Genomic DNA, 21131 nt, shown 5'->3' with positions numbered 1-21131 from the left:
ACAATCCCATGTATGTACAACATAACAAACACGACAGTACACAGTGTTGTCACTACGACGGGTGCAACATGAACAATATTAAACAATAGAAAATAACAGTGACGTCACTATGACGGGTGTAACATTAACAATATTAAACAATAGAAAATAACAGAAATAAACAAAAGAGGTGAAAGTGAAATGTTACATATACATTTAAACAATTATTAATTAACCATATATTAACTTCACCAAATAAATTGTTTTAGCTGTACTTTCCTTGAAACGACGTCCAAGTCGCTTAAATATTCTGAAATCTACATTTTCCAAGGCAGACCATCGCATTTGGCTGCTATTGGCTGGCCAACCGAAAATTTCTCAAAATGGACCAATCACAGCTGGTTATACTGAAACGCGGAAGTATCATCCGTCTTCTTTCGACAGTCGCCTTTCTGGCAAGCTAAGGAAGTACTAAAACACGTGGTGGTACTAGTATACACGTCTGTGCTCTTCCTTGAGACACACTTCACGTCTTTATCTACCTGTTTTCAACACTGAGCGTCCAGCCGTTCATTTAGCCCCCCGGTTGGCTTAATTATGACGGACAAGCAGGATGATGATGATGCCATGCATACGATTAACGAGGGCGACCATGTTGTGCTGAAGCGAGGAGATATCTTCAAAGCTGTGCAATTACAGTCCAGAAAGTAAGTCCAAAGTTATCCACTCTATGCCGTTTTTGTCCGCTGGAAAAGACAACACGATCGGCGTTAGTATTCGCAATGTAGGATAAAACATTCTGAGTATAGTAGGGGGTTTATGCAATCTACCTGTTTTCCAGTAAGAGTTATGAATTAGAACGTTATGTGCTGTAGACCTGCTAATACGTTTTTACCAGTTTATGTCTAAAATGATCAGAAATGGTAATGACTGCAAATCAACATAAAAAAACTAAACCTGTGTATGTCTTTCAAACAAAGGAAGGTGGTGTTTGAGAAGCAGTGGTTCTTCATTGACAACGCTGTGGGACATTTGTACAACACTTCTTTTGAAATCTTGCCTGGAGGAAATCTTCAGCTTCCAACAAAAAAGGACACTCAAAGTTCTAATGGTGTGTTTGGATCTGACTAGAAAACCCCAGTATGTTTTTTGTTTTATTTATGAAACCAATGTTTTTATTACGTTCCCTTTCAGATGCAAAGGAGGCGGGCATGGACAACAGGAACATAGTAGATGATGGTAAATCCCAAAAACTGACGAGGGACGACATTGAGACACTGAAGGAGAAAGGTCTAAAGGGTCAGGTACGGATGGAACTGTTGATAATCCTTACATGTAACTGCACCACCAGGAAAGACTCATTACCTGTAGGTGGCAGTAGCCTTTATTTAAAAGTCAAACTGGGTTTAGATATGTATAGGTGATTAATCATTATTTCCCATCATGTGTAATTTGGTTGCTCTGACAATTAAATGTTACATTGTGTAGTCTTGAAGCAAATGGTAACTGAGTGATGGACATTACTTGGTGGTGAACAGCAGAGGGAGCCATTACTTCAGGCCCTAACTGCTGTAGTTTTCAAAATGTGATAGAAGAAAGGCATAATGTGATGTCTTTACCAAAAATGTCAGGACCATAGCCATCTGTAGAGCCAGCGGCGCCTGTGTCCCCCCCATTGCTTTGCTAGACCCCGCGGCCGCCATCTAATGGCAGTCAGGATTGCCCCTGAAATCAGTATTTCATGCCGATTGAGACGGGTGGTTTATCCCAATAGTAATTTGAATGAAAACACTGGGGACGGCGTGGCGAAGTTGGCAGAGTGGCCGTGCCAGCAATCTGAGGGTTACTGGTTCAATCCCCACCTTCTACCATCCTAGTCACGTCCGTTGTGTCCTTGAGCAAGACACTTCACCCTTGCTCCTAATGGGTCCTGGTTAGCGCCATGCATGGCAGCTCCCGCCATTAGTGTGTGAATGTGTGTGTGAATGGGTGAATGTGGAAATAGTGTCAAAGCGCTTTGATTTCCTTAAAAAAAAAAAGGTAGAAAAGCGCTATACAAGTACAACCCATTCACCATTTACTTTCTTCCGAAAATCGGGTTGAAATTATCCTTACTGCGAATGTCTTTGATGTCAGCTATACTTTGGTGGTGGAGGGGGGATTAAATTAAATAGTCAACATATACAAACGTAGCATTATACGCTGTTGAGGTTGTTGCAAAACCAAAAGTATGGTCTGGACTGTCATGTGTCGATGTAACAATAAAAGAAGGGATCCAGTTGTCGTCTTAACGAGCTGTTTTATCCACAACATTACAGCTACTCCAAGTGCTAACTGCTAGCCTCAAACACACACACACAGAATCTCGTAACATTTAGACCCGCCGCAACCCGTACATTTCACAACATTAAAGGCACAGAACAGCTCCATTTAAAAAAGAAAGGGTAAAACAAAAGTAGTGAACTGAAGGAAAAATGGTAAATCCATGTTTGCTTACAGTGGAAGTCTCCTGCTTCTACAGCACCTGCAGTGAGCAAATTCGTACAAAAGATGGTGCCATAGCACAAACAATGACACACCTTTCCGTTTGTTAGGTTCTGCGCATGTCAAAGTATTCCGATTTAGGGATGCATGGAAATGCACGTCATAATCAGATCATTTTTTTCAGGTTACATATACACAATAACATTCTAATCCGAATGATAATCAGAATAAAAAAATGTTGTCCATGTACACGTGGCTAATGTGACAACAATGTGATTTATGAAGAAATTCCACATTTACGTGGCTGTAAATAATCTTGTTGGACCTCAATTCATAATTATCGATGTAGCACACTTATTGTAGCAATTATGGAGAGGATTTTTTTTTTTTACTTAAATGGTGACACTAGCATACAGTCTCCATTTGGAGCGGCTACATGATGTAGTTCTATCAAAAATATGAAAAGTTATTAATGTGCTCAATGTTTCCTTACCATTATTGCTATGTTGTCTATTACCATTATTGCTATGTTGTCTATTACTATTGTTGGCATTTTGTCTCATACCATTGTTGGTATATTCATTATTCCTACATTGTTGATACAAATTATTGTTACAGTGTAATAATTATTGTTACCTGTGGTAATATGACTATGATACAACAGTTTCATAAATTATGCGGCGTGCAGTGATACAGTCTTGTTGCTGAAGTATTGACAAATAATAATAATAATGGATTAGATTTTATATCGCGCTTTTCTATTATTAGATACTCAAAGCGCTCACAGAGAAGTGGAAACCCATCATTCATTCACACCTGGTGGTGCTAAGCTACATTTGTAGCCACAGCAGCCATGGGGTAGACTGACGGAAGCGAGGCTGCCAGTTTGCGCCTACGGCCTCTCCGATCACCACCTATCATTCAAACACGCTTTCACCAATTACAGACCAATCTCTCTTTTGCCTCAGTCCTTGGAGAGGACTGCCCACATATGCAGTCCTCTCCAAGTTTCTCATAGTCATTCACATCGACGTCCCACTGGGGTGAGTTTTCCTTGCCCTTATGTGGGCTTTGTACCGAGGATGTTGTTGCGGCTTGTGCAGCCCTTTGAGACACTTGTGATTTAGGGCTATATAAGTAAACATTGATTGAGTTCTCAAAAATTTTAGAGAAACTATTTAACTCTCAACTTGAATCTTTTCTTGAGAAACATCATATAATTAATGACGGTCAGTAAGGCTGCAACTAACGATTATTTTTCTATCGATTAATCTATAGATGATTTTTTTTTCGATTAATCGGTTAATCTATAGATTATTTTTTCCGATTAATCTATAGATTATTTTTCCTTTTACCGATTATTTTTTTATTCAAAATGAAGATGAAAAAATAAATGTAGGCCAAGGCATGGCTTTTATTTACAAAAAAAAAGAAGTATGGCCACTCAGTCAACATTGACAACAACATGACTAAATATTCTGTAACAATGTAAACATTTAAAACTTTTAACCTTTAACAAAATTAAAAGTAGCTTATTTGCTTTTTAATGTGCAAATATAAAAGTCAACATCCAGTGCAAATCTTAATATTCTGCAATAGTATAAGCATTTCAAAAGTGAAAGTATTGCTTATTTTGCTTTAAAATGTGCAAAAATAAAGATAAACATCCAATACAAAAAAGTGTAAAACGAAATATTCTGTAACAACAGTGTAAACATTTCAACAAAAGTGAAAGTATTGCTTATTTGCTAAAATGTGCAAAAATAAAGATAAACATCCAATACAAAAAAGTGCCAATCTAAATATTCTGGAGCACTGTAAACATTAAGTATTGCTTTTAAAATGTGCAAAATAAACATCCAGTCCAACACAGTACACAATAACCAATTCTACTCATTCCAGTGAGTGACTAACAGTTGTAATGAAGAAAGGTTAGCATATCTACATGCTCTGCTTCTTTTCTTGTTTACAATATTCCCAGTAGCTGAAAATAGGTGCTCAGAAGGGGTCGATGTGGCTGGAACTGAGAGGTAATTAGCCTTCACCTCAAGCCAGGACTGCGAGTGAGCTGAGCTGCAGTTTAAGTTTCTAGAAGGTCAACGGGCTCATAGTGATGTTACTAGTAGTTGACTGGGAGGTGTTTATTATCATTTGGGGAGAGTCCGCTGCCTGATGCTCACCTGCTAAACACCTATCTGCTCCACGCTGAAGCGCTGACTACATGCGCTCTGAATACGCACTGCTGATTGGCTGATAATGCTTCGTGTGTACCAATCAGATGGTTGTGTGGGTGGGACAATGCTGCGTGCTGAGACAGAGGCAGGAGCGAAGCAGCTTGTTAAGACTTTAGCAGCTAAAGTGAACTTTAGCTTAGAAACTCGTTCGGTACACCCCCGTACCGAACCGAAAGCCTCGTACCGAAACGGTTCAATACAAAACACGTACCGTTACACCCCTAGCAGATACAAATGACACATTCATGTTTTTGTGTAATGATGACAACATATGCTCACGCGGACGATTGACTAGTTGATGGTTGATGGTTTTCTTTTCAAATGTTCGTTCATAGCCGTTGTGCTGCTATGATAGGCCATTTACGCTCGACACAGTGTGCATTCAACAACATTATTAGGCTGTGTATTGAAATACTTCCACACTTTTGACGACTTTTGGCGTGATTTTTTCCCCCTCGCTCGCACCGCTCGCATCGTCTGCTTTGATCGTCTGCTTTGATCGTCTGCTTTGCGCTTCGCCATGACGGTAGTGTGACGTAAATATGCGACGCGTCGACGCACAAAAACGGCGTCGACGTATTTACGTAACCGATGACGTCGACTACGTCGACGCGTCGTTTCAGCCTTAACGGTCAGTATGGCTTTAGGTCCAAACGAACAACCTCAATGGCGATAACTGAAGCTATTGAAGAAATTACTAATGCACTGGAGCATAAAAGATATGCAGTTAGTATTTTTATTGATCTAAAGAAAGCCTTTGATACCATTAATCATTCAATTCTACTAGATAAAATGGAAAGATATGGAATTAGGGGGCTGGCGACTGGTTAAAAAGTTATTTAACAGGGAGGGTACGGTTTGTAAAAATGGGTCAGTTTTTATCTGATACTCTTGGCATTGCTTGTGGTGTCCCCCAAGGGTCAGTGTTGGGGCCAAAACTGTTTAATGTGTATATTAATGATATGTTTAATACATTCAAAGTACTGAAATGTATACTATTTGCAGACGACACAAATATATTCTACAGTAATGATGACTATAATGAGCTCATAAATACAGTAAACACAGAACTAAACATAGTAAAAAAATGGATGGACACAAATAAATTATCTTTGAATATAAATAAAACTAAGATAGTGACGTTTGGAAATCGCAACATAACATCTGAACTGAAAATAAGTATTGATGGTAGGGCTGGGCGATATATGCGATATATCGATATATGCGATATATCGCAAGTTTGTCTCTGTGCGATATAGAAAATGACTATCGTGATATTCGAGTATACGTTCTCACGCAGTTGCTTTTAGCTGCTGGCATTACACTATAGGTTTTCCTCGCTCTTTCCTGTGTCTCCGAGTCCTTCTCACAGACAGACAAGCGCACCTTCTTACACACGTCACATACTGTCACGACATACGTCACATACGTATACGCCCTCGCGCAGTAAAGAGGCAGCAGCATGGGTAATGTTAGCTGTGATGCAACCGGTAATACGAGAGAAAGAAGGTGCGAATCTGGTTACAAATGAAGGAATAATGAATTCCCCCAAAAAACAGCAGGGGGTCCATCGTCTGGCGGTGGTTTGGCTTCAAGTGGGAACATGTCGAACAGACAACCGTAATTTGTCAAGTCTGGGGCGAAAGCGTTGCTATAAAAAGTAGCATTACTGCTAATATGTAGCATCATTTGAAAAGTCACCCGCTCGAGAATGAACAGTGCTTACTCCGCACGTCAACATCTCTGTTCGGTGCCACACCAACAAAATGCCAAGGCAACCATTTCCACATCAACACCATATGAAAAAAAAAAAACGACATAAGGAGTCCTTATGTCGGTTTTTTATTAAGGAGATAACGTCCGCCGCAACCTACCACATAGCGAAGGACGTACACAATTTGATTTCCTATTATGCAGCAAATTTTTATTTGACACTTATTGAAATATCTTGTGTGACATCATGCACAAAAGTGCACTTTATTTGTTCTAAACTATTGTAGTGGCGTTCTGTACAAAAAGTGCACTTTAATTTAGTGTTGTTTTGATTTGTCATCTTGAGGACATCATGCACAAAAGTGCACTAATAGCTTGTTTTAAAATGTCTCTGACAATCTTGCACGTTCTGTTTTGAAATTACATGAATGTTTGTGCCACTGCTTAATAACGGTTTAATAAATACAGTTTTGGTCAATTGAATTAGTTGTGATTTCCCTCTCTGCATGAAAGTTTAAAATTAGCATATATTAATGCAGTATGAACAAGAATGTTTTAATGTAGACACATAGAATCATCATACTGGTGTGATTATATACGTCAAGTGTTCATTCAAGACTAAGGCAAAATATCACGATATATATCATGTATCGCGATATGGCCTAAAAATATCGAGATATTAAAAAAAGGCCATATCGCCCAGCCCTAATTGATGGTACTCAAATTGAAATCGTAAATGAGAATACATTTTTGGGAGTAATAATTGATAGTAAACTATCATGGAAACCTCATGTCAGACACATTAAAAAAAAATCTCCAAAACCCTCTCAATTATAAACAAAGCAAAACTATACCTCAATGAAAATGCATTTCGTACTCTATACTGCACCTTGGTACTGCCATACCTTACATACTGTGTTGAAGTATGGGGAAATACTTACCACAACACAATTCATCCTCTGATCATATTACAGAAAAGAGCAGTGCGGATTATTTACAGCATTGGTTATTTAGAACATACTCATAATCTGTTTATGCAATCACAGTTGCTCAAATTTGATGACCTTGTTAAATATAATTAATTAATAATCTTATATAAAGCATTTAACAAATGATTGCCGCCTAATCTACAACGTTTTTTTATAAGACGAGTGCAGGCTCATAGCTTCAGAGGCTTTGGATATTTCTTATTGCCGAGAGCTCAAACCACTCGTAAACATTTTTGTGTGTCTCTATGCGGAGTAAAACCATGGAACAAACTGGACTTACAACACAAGCAATGCCAAACTATTAATCGATTTAAACTATTATACAAACATGGGGTCTGATTCAAATATAGAGATGAGGGTCTTTAATTTGACCTGCTGTTGTACTCTGTCTCAAAGTGTTAACATGTGCTCTATTTTTCCTTACCATTATTGCTATGTTGTCTATTACCATTATTGCCATTTTGTATATTCATTATTCCTACATTGTTGATACAAATTATTGTTACAGTGTAATAAGGGGACGGCGTGGTGAAGTTGGTAGAGTGGCCGTGTCAGCAATCGGAGGCTTGCTGGTTACTGGGGTCACACACTAGATTTGGTGAAATTTGTCCTCTGCATTTGACCCATCCCCTTGGGGAGCAGTGGGCAGCAGCGGCGCCGCGCCCGGGAATCATTTTGGTGATTTAACCCCCAACTCCAACCCTTGATGCTGAGTGCCAAGCAGGGAGGTAATGGGTCCCATTTTTATAGTCTTTGGTATGACTCGGCTGGGATTTGAACTCCAACCACAATCATTGGTACTTTAATCTTTAATTTAATCAATCCCCACCTTCTACCATCCTAGTCACGTCCGTTGTGTCCTTGGGCAAGACACTTCACCCTTGCTCCTGATGGGTGCTGGTTAGCGCCTTGCATGGCAGCTCCCGCCATCAGTGTGTGAATGTGTGTGTGAATGGGTGAAGGTGGAAATACTGTCAAAGCGCTTTGAGTACCTTGAAGGTAGAAAAGCGCTATACAAGTATAACCCATTTATCATTTAATAATTATTGTTACCTGTGGTAATGTGACTATGATACAACATCTGTATTATAATCCTTGAACAACGGGTGGGATTAAATAAATTATCTTCTTCCCACTTCCTTTCAGGCAAAACTGGACAATCATGCATTACATACTATACAGATAGATAGATAGATAGTACTTTATTGATTCCTTCAGGAGAGTTCCCTCAGGAAAATTAAAGGCCTACTGAAATGATTTTTTTTTATTTAAACGGGGATAGCAGATCTATTCTATGTGTCATACTTGATCATTTCGCGATATTGCCATATTTTTGCTGAAAGGATTTAGTATAGAACAACGACGATAAAGATTGCAACTTTTGGTATCTGATAAAAAAAAAGGCTTGCCCCTACCGGAAGTAGCGTGACGTAGTCAGTTGAACATATACGCAAAGTTCCCTATTGTTTACAATGATGGCCGCATGAAGTGAGAGAGATTCGGACCGAGAAAGCGACAATTTCCCCATTAATTTGAGCGAGGATGAAAGATTTGTGGATGAGTAAAGTGCAAGTGAAGGACTAGTGGGGAGTTGAAGCTATTCAGATAGGGAAGATGCTGTGAGAGCCGGGGGTGACCTGATATTCAGCTGGGAATGACTACAACAGTAAATAAACACAAGACATATATATACTCTATTAGCCACAACACAACCAGGCTTATATTTAATATGCCACAAATTAATCCTGCATAAAAACACCTGCGTGTTTGTTACGCTAGCTCCTAGCTCCTCTGCTAGCTCCTAGCTCCATAGAACACGCCAATACAATTCAAACACCTGATCAACACACACAATCACTCAGCCCAAAAGACCGTTCACCTAACCCAAGGTTCATAAAGCTTATATATTTTTAAAAAGTTACGTACATACGCAAAAAAAAGTTGCGCACATACGGTCAAGCGATCAAATGTTTAGAAGCCAAAGCTGCATACTCACAGTAGCACGTCTGCGTCTTTGTCATCCAAATCAAAGTAATCCTGGTAAGAGTCTGTGTTGTCCCAGTTCTCTACAGGCGTCTGTGTATCGAAGTCAAAAGTCCTCCTGGTTAGAGTCTCTGTTATCCGAGTTCTTCCATCTTGACTGCATCTTTCGGGAATGTAAACAAAGAAGCGCCGGCTGTGTACTGTTGTTGCTGACTACGTTCGAAAAATACGTCCATTTCGCACCGACAACTTTCTTCTTTGCTTGCTCAGCTTCCTTCTCCATAATGCAATGAACATGATTGCAACAGATTCACGAACACAGATGTCCAGAATACTGTGGAATTATGAAATGAAAACAGAGCTTTTTCGTATTTGCTTCAATGTGGAAGGCATAACCGTGTTCGCCGGGCTACGTCACGCGCATACGTCATCCTCAGAGGCGTTTCGAACCGGAAGTTTAGCGGCAAATTTAAAATGTCACTTTATAAGTTAACCCGGCCGTATTGGCATGTGTTATAATGTTAAGATTTCATCATTGATATATAAACTATCAGACTGCGTGGTCGGTAGTAGTGGGTTTCAGTAGGCCTTTAAAATTCCAGCAGCAGTGTACTGAATTGAGATCGAATTTAAAAAGTAAATAATGGGGGTATAAATGGAAACAAAATAGAAAAAATATTACAGTAGAATAAAAACAAAAAGCATCAATGAGAATACAAATATAACAGTAAAATAAAAATATAACAAGATAAACTAGGCATTAGTGACAATGTTATGAAAACGTATTACACTGTTATTGTTTTGCATCACCTGTCATTCTAGTACCCCCCTCCCTCCCAGAGAGGAGTTGTACAGTCTAATGGCGTGTGGGACAAAGGAGTTTTTTAATCTATTAGTCCTGCACTTGGGATGAAGCAGTCTAGCACTGAACAGGCTCCTTTGGCTACTGACAATGGTATGCAGAGGGTGATTGGCATCATCCAGGATGCTCACTAGTGTTTCCACAGTCCTCTTCTCTGCCACCGTCACCAGTGAGTCCAGTTTTAGTCCGATCGTAGAACCGGCCCGCCTGATCAGTTTCTCCAGTCTGAAGCTGTCCTTCTTAGATATACTGCCCCCCCAGCACACTACGATGTAGTACAGAACACTGGCAACCACAGACTGGTAGTACATCCACAATAGTTTTTTACAGACGTTGAAGGAGTGCAGCCTCCTCAGGAAGTACAGCCTGCTCTGTCCTTTCCTGTGGTCCGTGTGAACAGTCCAGTCCAGCTTGTTGTCCACCCACACCCCGAGGTACTTGAATGAGTCCACGGTCTGTACCTCGACTCCCTCGATCACAATAGGTTGTGACCTTGGACTCGACCTCCCAAAGTCAATGACCAGCTCCTTGGTCTTTGAAGGGTTGAGCTGCAAGAGGTTCCTGTGGCACCAGACAACAAAGTCCCTCACCAGCCTCCGAAACTCCTCTCTGCCGTCCCTGATGCACCCGACGATGGCTGTGTCATCCGCATACTTCTGGATGTGACACAGCTCTGAGTTGTAGCAGAAGTCAGCGGTGTACAGGGTGAAGAGAAGAGGGGCCAGCACCGTTCCCTACGGTGCTCCGGTGCTGCTGATCACAGTGTCAGATGTGATGTCCTTCAGTCTGACGTACTGTGGCCTATCGGTGAGGTAGTCTGAAATCCAGGCAACCAGGCAGGGATCCACTCGCATTCTGTCCAGCTTGTCCTGGAGTAGGCGGGGCTGGATAGTATTAAAGGCACTCGAGAAGTCCAGGAACAGGATCCTCACAGCGCCATTTCCCTTATCCAGGTGTGAGTGGGCTCGGTGCAGCAGGTAAAGGATAGCATCCTCCACACCAACGCCTGCCTGGTACGCAAACTGCAGGCTGTCCTGGGCATGTTGCACCTGTGGTCTGAGGAGTCTGAGAAAGAGCCGCTCCATTGTCTTCATTATATGAGAGGTGAGCGCCACTGATCTGTAGTCGTTCAGCTCACTGGGGCAGTTCTTTTTGGGAACTGGAACGATGCACGACGTCTTCCAGAGGGTGGGCACTCTCCCCAGCTGCAGGCTGAGGTTGAAGATCCGCTGGAGTGGTTCACCCAGTTCTGCAGCACAGGTCTTCAGGAGTCGGGGGCACACCTTGTCTGGGCCTGCTGCTTTCCTAGGCTGTAGCTTCCTCAGTTGACCTCTGACCTGGTCCGCAGAGATGACTAATGTCTGCGTAGAGGTGTTGGAGGGGGGTGTTGCCATGGCTGGGGGGGAGGTGCGTTGAGGGGAAAGGGGGTGGCTGCGATGGGGAGTGAGGGGTGGAGAAGACACGGGCTGGTTGAACCGGTTGAAGAAGTTATTCATCTCATTGGCCCTCTCTATTGTCCCCCCAACAGCTCTGGTCTTTGCCTTGTGGCCTGTGATGGTTTTCACACCTTCCCAGACCTCCCTCATGTTGTTCTGCTGCAGCTTCCTTAGCTTCCCTCACGCGTTGTTTCACCTCCCGCTGTGCTGCTCTCATTGCCTCCCTGTCTCCACTCCTGAAGGCGGCTTTCTTCTTGTTGAGGACAGCTTTAACCTCTTGTGTTACCCAGGGTTTGTTATTAGGGTAGCACCGAACAGTTTTAGCAGGGCAGATCACGTCCACACAGAAGTTGAGGTAATCCGTGAGACAGTGAGTCAGCCCATCAATGTCCTCACCCTGTGGAAGCAGCACGTCCCAGTCTGTGGTGTTGTAGCAGTCCCTGAGGGCATCTTCCATTTCAGGGGACCATCTCCTCACAGAGCAAGTGTTAACAGGCTGCCTTTGGACCAGGGGGGTGTATTTTGGCTGCAAATGGACAAGATTGTGGTCAGACTTCCCTAGTGGGGGGAGGAGTGTGACCTTGTATGCATCCTTGACATTAGCATACAGTAGGTCAATTGTCCTGTTGTTTCTCGTGGGACAATCCACAGCCTGGTAAAAAGCAGCTAACGTTGAGTCCAAAGTAGCATGATTGAAGTCCCCAGAAATGATGAAAAAAGCCTCAGGATGTTTTGTCTGTAGCCTTGATGTGATGGCGTGGATCATCTCACATGCACTGGCTGCATCTGCCCTCGGGGGAATGTAAACACAGAGGGAGATCACGTGACTGAACTCCCTCGGCAGATAGTATGGCCGGAGGCTAACAGCTAGTAGCTCCAGGTCCGGGCAGCACAAGACTTTCTTCACGGAGATGTGTCCCGGGTTACATAAGGTAAGGTATACCTTATAAGGTATACATTACCTTTTGCACTATATTAATTTATATTATTATGTGTTGTCAACTTTGTACTTTTTTATGTCATTGCCTGAAAATAAAAATTTCAAAAAATGAATGAAATTCATCATTCATTCACCAGTGTAAGCGGCACCGGGGGCAAGGGTGAAGGGTCCTGCCCAAGGACACAACGGCAGCGATTTGGATGTCAAGAGACAGGGAGCGAACCTGCAACCCTCAGGTTTCTGGCACGGCCGCTCTACCCACTACGCCATACAAATGACTATGCAAAGATGGCAGACAGCTTGACGTGTGATTCAGGCAATCCTTGAGGCGTGTCGTGTATACGGTAGTCAGGTCTATACATATTGGGACATCAACCCAATATTATTCTTTTTGGCTCTACTTACCACCACAATGGAATTGAAGTAAAACTAGATTAGATGTTTTTTAACTGCTGACTTCCAGCTTTAATTTGGGAGTATTGTAATTCAAATTAGGTGAATTGTGTTGAAAGTTTGTAAATGTGACTCAACATTTTTAAGGGACCAAAAGTAATTGTACAAATTCATAAATCGAAACTTTCACTTTGATTGCAAATCCTTTGCAGTCCCTGCTGACACTCTGCCATGCCTTTACTGCTAATGTCTTTACTTCCTCCTTGTTCTTGGGACATTTTCCTTTCAGTTTTGTCTTCAGTAAGTAAAATGCATGCTCATCAAGTGATTGACTTGGCCATTGCACAATATCCCACTTCTTTCTCTTAACAGACTAATTTTTTGCTTTTACCGAATGCTTTGGGTTATTGTCCATCTGCACTGTGAAGCACCGTCCAAAAAGTTTTTAAGCATTTGGCTGAGTATGAGCAGATAAAATTGGCCAAAACACTTCAGAATCCATCCTGCTGCTTTTGTCAGCAGTCACATCATCAATGAATACAGAGGAACTAGTTCCATTGGCAGCCATACATGCCCATGTCATGACACTACTACCACCATGCTTCACCCATGAGCATCTGCAATGTTTTGAATTTTTTTTTTCCCTTCTTCATACTGTTCTCTGGTACAAATTGATTTGTGTTTCATCCGTCCATAGGATGTTGTTCCAAAATTTGTTTTGCAAATTCTAATCTGGCCTCCATGTTTTTTATTTGGTCACTTGTGGTGAACCTTCTGTATTCACTCTGGTGAAGTATATTCTTTTGATTGTTGACTTTGACACACACCACTTACTTCCTGGAGATTGTTCTCGATTTTCTTTATCAGGGATGATACATTTTTATAACGCTTATGAATAAAGTTTTATTTTTACAACACTTTACAACATCACAATGGTGCCAAAGGTTCTTTACAGGACAAACAAGTTAAAAACAGGAATGGGGTAAAAATTAATAACAAAAACATGAATATTAAAGTGGTTTAAAAAAACAAACCTGTATCTAAAAACCCTTTGGTAATTAATTGTGTGTTAACTGATTGTTTGAGCTTATTAAATTCAGAATTTGCTAGGATTGTTGTAAATCAGATTTTGTATTGAATTCTACATAAAAAAATTTAAACAAAATAAAGTGGCCAGTGCACAATAAATCAACAAAAGCCCATTTAAATCAGGTCGGAGATTGTCTTTGTTTATTGCCATCATGTGATCATGACCTTCTATTTCTTTGCTTGTTCGTCTCTGTTGATGGGCATGTAATACCCATACAATTTGAAGCTAAAATATTACTACAACGGGACATTTGGCTTTGTAATCATATTTTCTTCCTCCTAATTTTTTATACTTTGCGGCACTTCTTTAGTGAGTCTCAAGAGTCAGTGTCTGTCTGTGCTTCCTGTGTGTGTAAAGCTGCCGCCCCGCAAGGTGTAGAGCCAAAAATATCTAAATTGTTTCTGACATTTACTTGCTAAAATTACAACAATTTTATTTCTGAAAATCACTATAATTTTCTCGAAATAAATACTTTATTTTTTTTAATATTGCATGTTTGTTGCTATTGTATTACAATTTATATTCCCATTTTTTAATTGTAATTTTAGGATTTGAAAAAAAAAATTGGCAGTGTGGCCCAAATTCCCCCTTTTTGTAAAAAAATCAATACATGTTTAATACATTGAAGTTGATAAGTACCAGTCAAAACTTTGGGTACACTTTACCATGTTAACTATAATTAGGGGAAAAGACAGTTATTTAATCAACATACAGTCAATAATTGACTATTAACTGTTTTGACTGTTTTCATTTCATATTTTTAAATTTTTCTGCTTTTTTGACATGCATCATCATCATACATTTAATAATTTCGTATGTGTATTTTGCTTCACAGGAAATCATTCAACAGCTTATAGACAACAGCTCCACCTTCAGGGATAAGACGGAATACGCTCAGGACAAGTACATTAAGAAGAAAAAGAAGAAGTAAAGCTCACATGTTATAAATGGTGATAATAATGATGCAATATGATGTAATATACTGGGTTTGTATTTATCGCAGGTATGAAAGTACTGTGACCATTCTGAAGCCAACATGCCGCATCCTGGCGCTCATGTATCACGGACGAGAGCCGGGAAAGATCTGGTGAGTTTAGCTTGTTGTGACGAGGTTTGCTTGACATACAGTGGTGTGAGATGTAGTGTGCTATGTGTTTGTGCGATGTAGTCACCTGCGATACGACACACTGGCCCAGATGTTGACCCTGGCCAACATCCACGCAGGTAGCAAAGTGTTGGTGTTTGAAACATGCGCTGGCCTCGTGCTGGGAGCCGTTATGGAAAGAATGGGAGGCAAGTGCAGAGTTCTTCCAATAGACTGCGGCTATTATTTTTATATAATACAGAATGTGCTGTCTTTTTACAACCTCTGATTTAACATTTAATTCCATCCAGGTTACGGCTCAGTGATCCAAATGTACCCGGGGGGTGGGCCGGTCAGGGCGGGAGTGGAGAGCTTTGGCTTCCCCGCTCATTTCCACGACACGCTGCATGACTTCCCCATCTGCCACGTCAACGCTTTGCTGGCAGGCACGCTCGACACCAGCGCCAAGGACCCCAGCACAGGTAAGCTGCGGAGGACAGAGTGAGGGCATACACCATGAAAGTAAAATACATAAAAGATGCACATTTTTGTCATCTATTACACCTACAAAATCTAATGATGGAGTACAAATGATGTGTCTGATTCTTTTAATTTGCCTGCAAGGTAGTTGTTGTTCCACTCCAGTCCTTTGGGTGGCGGTAATGGTGTTGGTGTCACCCCTCACAAAGTCTTTAACTTTAACAGCCGGTTGCTACAATAATTAAAAATAAAATCTAATTCACCTTGTCTGTTGAATTTCTTGTTGTTCAGCAGGAGGGAGGGGTCGTGGGGAATGTACTGTTGTACAAAGCTGTGAATACTTTTTAAATGTTGCAAACCACCCATTGCTTTCTCTAAACTCATACTGACCTAGCAAAACTAAAATTATTTTGTAAAATGGCTAAAAAAAACACTTGGGCAAAGCTTTAGATTACACTGTATGTGGTGTGTGCAAGTTAGTGTAAAATCTCATTCAAAATTAATACATTTTTATTTTAGAAAATACACAGAGGGCCGACAAAAAACAAGCTGTTGTTGAAACACTTCGGACACCTTTCATTTCAACTTTTTTTAAGTAGTGTAATGTTTCCACTAAAGCAGTTTAAATGTCTTCCCTGTTGCAACACCACAGAAGCAACGCAACCCAATGTGGCGGCACAGAAGACAACAACGCAGCTGGAGACACAAGAGAGGGACAGTCCAGAGGACCCCAGCATGGTGACGAATGAGAACAGTGAACAAAGTCTACAAGGAGAGCTTCAGCGAGGCAAAGAGGCCAAGGTAAGGAGATGTCGCACCAAAATTGTTTGTTTTTTAAAATTTATTTTTTAATAAGAACAAGTCAAATGTTGTGTTCGTAGGCTGAGCTGAAAAGGGTGAGGCAGGAGGAGAAGCGCAAGCGACTGGCAGCAGCGGCGGCCCAGCTTCAGGGCAGGAACGCAGACGGGTTGGTCTGATGAATCGCAGTTAATTCAATTAGTTCTGCAGAAATAAAAAATTGATTGAGGAATGCAGTCAGTGTCCTGCCAGGTGGACAACTTGAAGACGTGTAGCTCTAAAGGCTCTTTGTGATTAATGGAGCTTATTGATTCTACCCCATCATAGCAGCTTCATCATAATGTCCCTTCTTAAATCGTATCCCTCGCTTAGATCAGACCTGGGCATTCTGCGGCCCACGGGCCTGCATCCAGACCCTTTGTACGTCCCTGTCCGGCCCGCGTGAAGCCAATCATAAATTACAAAATACATTTTAAAAAGTATCTATTTCGAGTGTGCAATACAACGGTGCTGCTTTTGTTTTGAAAAGCGTTATTTGTATTACTTCCGTGTGGACGTATGCTCGTGGCGCAGCGGCAATCACAAATTACAAAATAAATTTAAAAAAACATCTGTGTCGTGCGTGCAATACAACTGTGCTGCTTTTATTTTGAAAAGTGTTATTCATGGCCGTATGTCCTGTGAGTGAAGGCGCACAGCGACAAGTGATGCCCGGTTATCCCCGAGACGCTAAAAAAAGAAAAGTTGATGACGAATGGCGTGTTTTCAACAAGACATGGACTGCACAGGTTGCTGTGTTTAAAGAATATAGTGTAACGACCTGCTGAAGTTGATGTTGTGTTTTTGAGTTGCGGAAATGAGGAGTGAGGATGGACGTGCGTGTGGAAGGAACGAGATAAGTTGAGCTGTGTTAGTATAGGTTGCTCAATAAAAGTTTAAAAAGAGCGTCAGACTTGGTGTGCACTTCTTCTGGACGCTACATTTGGTATCATAAGTAAAACTTTGTGCATACTGCCGCTGCTTAATTGTGTGCGCATACTGCGCTGCTTGTGTGCTCAGCCTGCTACGTCATCGGGAGGTACGTGCCACGATGTTTCCTGGCGACTTTGTCAAGATGGAACGGGAGGGAAAAGACATTGAGTGGGGACTTAAGGTGCCGGCAGCACTGCAGATGTATGTGTGTATCCCGGATGTGAGAAGCTCGTCGCAAAGAGAGAGAGAGAAAGGGAGGAAGGAGAGAGGCAGCGTCTACAGGTGCAGCCACGCTGCTTGGCATGGGGGAATTCCGCCCTCAATGAAGACTCCCAGGTCTGATGGCAAGGCGAACTGGGAGGCATTTCATCCCACTTCTGACACCAATTGTAGCGTCCAGAAGAAGTGCACACCAAGTCTGACGCTCTTTTTAAACTTTTATTGAGCAACCTATACTAACATAGCTCAACTTATCTCGTTCTTTCCACACCCACGTCTATCCTCACTCCTCATTTCCGCAACAGCAACATTTCGTCCTTCTTCGCCAATCACCTTACAGGCGTGCTACGTTCACAACAAAGACGATGCAATATAAAGTGACAGAAATTGAAATTTTTGCATTGTATTATACATCAGGAAGTGTTGTGTAAGAAAGTGTTAAAAATAAAACTATTATAAGCCATCTGCTTTTGTATAAAGATAAGTTAGGTTAAATGAAAATATTATTATTATTATTATTTATCTTACGGTATATCAAAAATAATTTGAGCAAAATTTAATTGAAATATTGTCGGTGTGGCCCTCCAGCAGTGCTCGGGTTGCTCATGCGGCCCGCGGTAAAAATTAATTGCCCACCCCTTGCTTAGATAGTAAAGACTTGAGGGTGAATTACAACATACATGCACATTTCCAATAACAATGTTGGTGTATTTCATCCTGGAATAATTTGCTGTGATCATGTGTTTTATGCGCAGGTTGGTCATCGCCTCTCGCTTCCACCCGTGTCCCACCCTGATGGGCTTGCTCAGGTTCTTGGCTCCCTCCAGGCCCTTTGTGGTCTACTCCCAATACAAAGAGGTGAGCTCAGGATAAGTGTTTTACAACGACCGCCCGTCTCCTTGTCAAATGAAGGTCATTATTTAGGGTAGGTCTTATTACCACCACCGCTTGCCGTGTGGGAAATGACCTTCCTTTAGCTGGAAACACTAAAAAAAACATGCTTTTTTTTTTTTCACACTGCAGGCTTTATTCCACAAGGAAATTAAAAGCAAACAATTATTGTAACAATTCAGTGTTGAACCCTGAAGTTTAGTGCTACACGTGGTTACATTAAGATACACAAGCCAATTGTAATTAAATAAAGATACAGTGGAACCTAGATGGTTCTTGAACAGGCTACCTAAATAGAAGAGCTTGTGTATTTAAACAAATTGCTCCATCAGAAACAATGTAAATATGAATAAGGTCCGTATATTATAAAAAGTTTGTACATTTTCTAACACAATATGAAGCGCTATACAAAACTTTATATCAAACAAATATAACAAGGTAGATGGATTAACTTTCTATTTAATAACAAAGGCAAAACAACAACAACAAGCTTAACTGTCCTCATTAGTCACCGCCCTGCCGATACACACAGTCACTAGTCCTGTGGTGCACTCACTGTTTGAAATCACAAAACTTTTTAACTTTAACAACCAGGTTGCTACAAAATTAGGAATACAAAATAAAATCCACTATACCTAGTTGGTTAATCTTCCTGGCATTCAGCACTTTTGCTTTGGCGGGTCTAAAATAAACTACATCTCCCGGAATCCTCTGTGCAGCGTCGCATTGGAGAGAGAAAGAGGAAGCAAGAAAATCCTAATATAAATGTTTATGTTGCTAAGAAACAGACAAACAAACCCTGATGAAAACATAACCTTTGAGGCCGAGGTAATAAAGTGCGCCACATTTGTCTCCGGCGTTCCAAGCCAAAACAGACTCAGTCAAGGGGCGCCATGCCGAGGGAAATCACCTGATGCACACCGAAGCTACTGTACTTAATAAACTACCATCACCCGGAAAAAATGAAGCCAGCAAAGCTAAACGTCAATTTTGTGAGGTATTTACATATTAAAAGTTAAAATGGGACTTAACTTTAATGAGAAACTGCATTTTCCAAACTGATAGAAAAGATGTCCACTGTAGAGGACACTGCTTCTCAGAAAGTAAAAGTTGAGACGGTAGTATATATAATTACAATTAATACAATTTATGTTCAATTACAATCAAAATCTATCCATCTATCGGCCAGGGTTTGAACTCACGACCTACCGATCTCAGGGCGGACAAACCACAAGGTCACTGAGCAGGTTATATACTGTGTGTGTGTGTGTGTGTATATATATATATGTATATGTATATATATATATATATATATATATATATATGCAGCTGTGGCTACACATACATATATATATATATATATATATATATATATATATATATATATATATATATATATATATATATATATATATATATATTGTCAATGGGTGGCTGACTAAATACTTTTTTGCCCCACTGTATATATATATATATGTACTTCCTCCACCACTCTGTGCTGGTTGCTGCCAAGTCTTCAAATTCACTGTGACATCATTCTTTAGCATAGTTACTTACTACTGTTATTTCATCCCTTTTAATAAACATGATGTTGTTTATGCAGCCCCTGGTGGAGTGCTTCACCAAACTCAAGGAGCAAGGCGGAACTGTCAACCTCCGACTCACCGACACTTGGTTAAGGCACTATCAGGTGATTATTTGGAGCACTTCCCAACTCTGCTACTAGGGTAGACTAAGTACACTTGTGACAAAAAGTTATTTCCCCCCTAGGTGCTGCCTAACAGGACACACCCGGTGCTGCTGATGAGTGGTGGCGGGGGCTACCTCCTCTCAGGCATCACGGTGGCCATGGAGAGGTCGGCTCCTACCACAAGCTCCACCAAACTCTTGGAGGAGCCGGCGCCAAAAAGACAGAAAATTACGGAAAGTTGAACGACCTAAAGGACCTGACTTTTCGTCAGGGCACGTTAGTGATCGCCTCGGCGGAGCTGCCTGGTGGACACGCGTGAAGCAGTGCAGGCAAGCAGAGTGTCTGTTCAGATTCATCACGGAGCTGGTCTGCCGCAAACCAGTTTATTTTCAGTTTGTAATATTACGTAAGAAATGTCCAAAAAAACACATTAGTATTTTATTTCTAGGGTGGAATTTTATGTCATTTTTATTTCTGTGATCTGTTTGTTTTTGCATCCTGACTAAAACCTCCCAGAATTAAAAAGATTCTTTATAGGAGTTTGCTTCCTCAACAGCAGTGAATTCACAATGTAGTGCTGATGAGTATTGCATTCTACCTGTTGCTCTATTTAGATTAGGTTTAGTTTAGTGAAAAAGGACAATACCTGTTGTTGAATATTTTACATTTTAATATGTGAAATTATAGCCAATGGCTAATTTCCATCGCTAGTCCCTCTGCAATTTAATGTTAAAATTAACACAAACACTCATTCAAAATAAAAGTACACAGATTAAGAATATTAAAATGTGCACTTCCAAGGTTTAAGTGCAAAAAGTGCTGTTGTAAACACTCACTGCCACAAATGTACAAACCCCTTTTCCATATGAGTTGGGAAATTGTGTTAGATGTAAA

At 40.9% G+C, this 21131-nt stretch overlaps 1 protein-coding gene across 2 annotated transcripts; it reads left to right on the top strand.

Annotated features, from left to right (window-relative positions):
• Positions 1-360: 360 nt before the first annotated feature.
• trmt6 (tRNA methyltransferase 6 non-catalytic subunit) lies at positions 361-21054 on the top strand. 2 transcript variants are annotated; one of them, XM_062043578.1, is made up of 12 exons: positions 361-686; positions 960-1090; positions 1174-1283; positions 14939-15030; positions 15107-15190; positions 15272-15396; positions 15499-15669; positions 16320-16468; positions 16549-16634; positions 18412-18514; positions 20151-20237; positions 20318-21054. In XM_062043578.1, exons 1-12 carry the CDS (start codon positions 577-579, stop codon positions 20477-20479), a joined length of 1410 nt encoding a protein of 469 aa, XP_061899562.1. In that variant the 5' UTR covers positions 361-576; the 3' UTR covers positions 20480-21054. The 2 variants fall into 2 exon arrangements, with proteins under 2 accessions (XP_061899562.1, XP_061899563.1); XM_062043579.1 differs by having other exon boundaries at positions 16549-16563; positions 20318-20469.
• Positions 21055-21131: the final 77 nt, after the last annotated feature.

Source organism: Entelurus aequoreus, linkage group LG04 (genome assembly GCF_033978785.1).
Source record: "Entelurus aequoreus isolate RoL-2023_Sb linkage group LG04, RoL_Eaeq_v1.1, whole genome shotgun sequence".
NCBI lineage: Eukaryota > Metazoa > Chordata > Actinopteri > Syngnathiformes > Syngnathidae > Entelurus > Entelurus aequoreus.
The sequence above is the reverse complement of the archived record's forward strand: the minus strand, read 5'-3'. Positions and strand labels throughout refer to the sequence as shown.